Source organism: Sander lucioperca, unplaced genomic scaffold, assembly GCF_008315115.2.
Source record: "Sander lucioperca isolate FBNREF2018 unplaced genomic scaffold, SLUC_FBN_1.2 Unpl_8, whole genome shotgun sequence".
NCBI lineage: Eukaryota > Metazoa > Chordata > Actinopteri > Perciformes > Percidae > Sander > Sander lucioperca.
This window is the reverse complement of record NW_023396420.1, coordinates 69,396-73,656: the sequence shown is the minus strand read 5'-3', so window position 1 is coordinate 73,656 and position 4,261 is coordinate 69,396. Positions and strand designations below refer to the sequence as shown.

Genomic DNA, 4,261 nt, shown 5'->3' with positions numbered 1-4,261 from the left:
CTGGGGCAGCTGTTGTTACTGATGGGGCAGCTGTGGTTACTGCTGGGGCAGCTGTGGTTACTGCTGGGGCAGCTGTGGTTACTGATGGGGCCGCTGTTGTTGCTGCTGGTGCAGCTGTGGTTACTGCTGGGGCAGCTGTGGTTACTACAGGGGCGGCTGTTGTTACTGCTGGGGCAGCTGTGGTTGATGCTGGGGCAGCTGTTGTTACTGCTAGGGCAGCTGTGGTTACTAAAGGGGCGGCTGTTACTGCTGGGGCAGCTGTGGTTGATGCTGGGGCAGCTGTGGTTGATGCTGTGGCAGCTGTGGATACTACTGGGGCAGCTGTTGTTGCTGCTGGGGCAGCTGTGGTTACTACTGGGGCAGCTGTTGTTACTGCTGTGGCAGCTGTGGTTACTGCTGGGGCAGTTGTGGTTACTGCTGGGGCAGCTGTAGTTACTGCTGGGGCAGCTGTGGTTACAGCCGGTGCAGCTGTGGTTGATGCAGGGGCAGCTGAGGTTGATGCTGGGGCATCTGTGGTTACTGCTGGTTCAGCTGTGGTTACTGCTGGGGCTGCTGTAGTTACTGCTGGGACAGCTGTGGTTGATACTGGGGCAGCTGTTGTTACTGCTGGGGCCACTGTGGTTCCTGCTGGGGCAGCTGTGGTTGATACTGGGGCAGCTGTTGTTACTGCTGGGGCCACTGTGGTTCCTGCTGGGGCAGCTGTGGTTACTGCTGGGGCCGCTGTGGTTACTGCTGGTGCAGCTGTTGTTACTGCTGGGGCCGCTGTGGTTACTGCTGGGGCAGCTGTGGTTACTGATAGGGCAGCTGTTGTTACTGCTGGGGCAGCTGTGGTTGATACTGGGGCAGCTGTTGTTACTGCTGGCGCCGCTGTGGTTACTGCTGAGGCAGCTGTGGTTTCTGCTGGGGCAGCTGTTGTTACTGCTGGGGCCGCTGTGGTTACTGCTGGGGCAGTTGTTGTTACTGTTGGGGCAGCTGTTGTTACTGCTGGGGCCGCTGTGGTTAATGGTGGGGCAGCTGTCGTCACTGCTGGGGCAGCTGTGTTTAGTGCTGGGGCTGCTGTTGTTACTGCTGGTGCAGCTGTCGTCACTGCTGGGGCAGCTGTGGTTGATACTGGGGCAGCTGATGTTACTGCTGGGGCAACTGTTGTTACTGCTGGGGCAGCTGTGGTTGATGCTGAGGCAGCTGTGGTTACTTCTGGTGCAGCTGTGGTTACTGCTGGGGCAGCTGTGGTTACTGCTGGGGCAGCTGTTGTTACTGCTGGGGAAGCTGTGGTTGATGCTGGGGCAGCTGTGGTTACTGCTGGGGCCGCTGTGGTTACTGCTGGGGCAGATGTGGTTGATGCTGGGGCAGCTGTGGTTACTGCTGGGGCAGATGTGGTTGATGCTGGGGCAGCTGTGGTTACTGCTGGTGCAGCTGTGGTTACAGCTGGGGCCGCTGTTGTTACTGCTGGGACAGCTGTGGTTGATGTAGGGGCAGCTGTGGTTGATGCTGGGGCAGCTGTTGATACTGCTGGGGCAGCTGTGGTTACAGCTGGGGCCGCTGTTGTTACTGCTGGGGCCGCTGTCGTTACTTCTGGGGCAGCTGTGGTTGATGCTGGGGCAGCTGTTGTTACTGATGGGGCCGTTGTTGTTGCTGCTGGTGCAGATGTTGTTACTGCTGGGGCGGCTGTGGTTGATAGTGGGGCAGCTGTGGTTTCTACTGGGGCAGCTGTTGTTACTGCTGGGGCAGCTGTGGTTACTGCTGGGGCAGCTGTTGTTACTGATGGTGCCGCTGTAGTTACTGCTGGGGCAGATGTTACTGTTTGGGCAGGTGTGGTTGATGCTGGGGCAGCTGTGGTTGATGCTGGGGCATCTGTGGTTACTACTGGGGCAGCTGTGGTTACTGCTGGGGCAGCTGTGGTTACTACTGGGACAGCTGTCGTTACTGCTGGGGCAGCTGTTGTTACTGATGGGGCAGCTGTGGTTACTACTGGGACAGCTGTCGTTACTGCTGGGGCAGCTGTTGTTGCTGCTGGTGCAGCTGTTGTTACTGCTGGGGCAGTTGTGGTTGATGCTGGGGCAGCTGTGGTTACTGCTGGTGCAGCTGTTGTTACTGTAGGGGCGGCTGTTGTTACTGCTGGGGCAGCTGTTGTTACTGCTGGGGCAGCTGTGGTTACTGCTGGGGCAGTTGTGGTTACTGCTGGGGCAGCTGTAGTGACTGCTGGGGCAGCTGTGGTTACAGCCGGTGCAGCTGTGGTTGATGCAGGGGCAGCTGAGGTTGATGCTGGGGCATCTGTGGTTACTGCTGGTTCAGCTGTGGTTACTGCTGGGGCTGCTGTAGTTACTGCTGGGGCTGCTGTGGTTGATACTGGGGCAGCTGTTGTTACTGCTGGGGCCGCTGTGGTTACTGCTGGTGCAGCTGTTGTTACTGCTGGGGCCGCTGTGGTTACTGCTGGGGCAGCTGTGGTTACTGATAGGGCAGCTGTTGTTACTGCTGGGGCTGCTGTAGTTACTGCTGGGGCTGCTGTGGTTGATACTGGGGCAGCTGTTGTTACTGCTGGGGCCGCTGTGGTTACTGCTGAGGCAGCTGTGGTTTCTGCTGGGGCAGCTGTTGTTACTGCTGGGGCAGTTGTTGTTACTGTTGGGGCAGCTGTTGTTACTGCTGGGGCCACTGTGGTTAATGGTGGGGCAGCTGTCGTCACTGCTGGGGCAGCTGTGTTTACTGCTGGGGCTGCTGTTGTTACTGCTGGTGCAGCTGTCGTCACTGCTGGGGCAGCTGTGGTTGATACTGGGGCAGCTGATGTTACTGCTGGGGCCACTGTTGTTACTGCTGGGGCAGCTGTGGTTGATGCTGAGGCAGCTGTGGTTACTTCTGGTGCAGCTGTTGTTACTGCTGGGGCAGCTGTTGTTACTGCGGGTGCAGCTGTGGTTACTGCTGGGGCCGCTGTGGTTACTACTGGGGCAGCTGTGGTTGATACTGGGGCAGCTGTGGTTACTACTGGGGCAGCTGTTGTTACTGGTGGAGGAGCTGTGGTTACTACTGGGGCAGCTGTTGTTACTGATGGTGCCGCTGTAGTTACTGCTGGGGCAGATGTTACTGCTGGGGCAGGTGTGGTTGATGCTGGGGCAGCTGTGGTTGATGCTGGGGCATCTGTGGTTACTACTGGGGCAGCTGTGGTTACTGCTGGGGCAGCTGTGGTTACTACTGGGAAAGCTGTCGTTACTGATGGGGCAGCTGTGGTTACTACTGGGACAGCTGTCGTTACTGCTGGGGCAGCTGTTGTTGCTGCTGGTGAAGCTGTTGTTACTGCTGGGGCAGCTGTGGTTACTACTGGGGCAGCTGTGGTTACTGCTGGGGCAGCTGTGGTTACTGCTGGGGCAGCTGTGGTTACTGATGGGGCCGCTGTTGTTGCTGCTGGTGCAGCTGTGGTTACTGCTGGGGCAGCTGTGGTTACTACAGGGGCGGCTGTTGTTAATGCTGGGGCAGCTGTGGTTGATGCTGGGGCAGCTGTTGTTACTGCTAGGGCAGCTGTGGTTACTAAAGGGGCGGCTGTTGTTACTGCTGGGGCAGCTGTGGTTGATGCTGGGGCAGCTGTGGTTGATGCTGTGGCAGCTGTGGTTACTACTGGGGCAGCTGTTGTTGCTGCTGGGGCAGCTGTGGTTACTGCTGGGGCAGCTGTTGTTACTGATGGGGCAGCTGTGGTTACTGCTGGGGCAGCTGTGGTTGATAGTGGGGCAGCTGTGGTTACTACTGGGGCAGCTGTGGTTACTGCTGGGGCAGATGTTGTTACTGCTGGGGCAGCTGTGGTTGATGCTGGGGCAGGTGTGGTTGATGCTGTGGCATCTGTGGTTACTACTGGGGCAGCTGTGGTTACTGCTGGGGCAGCTGTCGTTACTGCTGTGGCAGCTGTGGTTACTACTGGGGCAGCTGTCGTTACTGCTGGGGCAGCTGTTGTTACTGCTGTGGCAGCTGTGGTTACTGCTGGGGCAGTTGTGGTTACTGCTGGGGCAGCTGTAGTTACTGCTGGGGCAGCTGTGGTTACAGCCGGTGCAGCTGTAGTTGATGCAGGGGCAGCTGAGGTTGATGCTGGGGCATCTGTGGTTACTGCTGGTTCAGCTGTGGTTACTGCTGGGGCTGCTGTAGTTACTGCTGGGACAGCTGTGGTTGATACTGGGGCAGCTGTTGTTACTGCTGGGGCCACTGTGGTTCCTGCTGGGGCAGCTGTGGTTGATACTGGGGCAGCTGTTGTTACTGCTGGGGCCGCTGTGGTTACTGCTGGTGC

At 58.3% G+C, this 4,261-nt stretch overlaps 1 protein-coding gene across 1 annotated transcript; it reads right to left on the bottom strand.

The window, feature by feature from the left end:
- Positions 1-453: 453 nt before the first annotated feature.
- On the bottom strand, positions 454-3,619 carry LOC116038060 (cuticle protein 16.5-like; the record flags this gene model as incomplete). Its single annotated transcript, XM_035998895.1, has 4 exons — positions 454-708; positions 1,529-1,665; positions 1,799-1,830; positions 3,578-3,619. Coding segments are annotated over 4 exons (466 nt in total), but the record flags the coding sequence as incomplete, so codon positions are not given.
- Between the last annotated feature and the right edge of the window lie 642 nt (positions 3,620-4,261).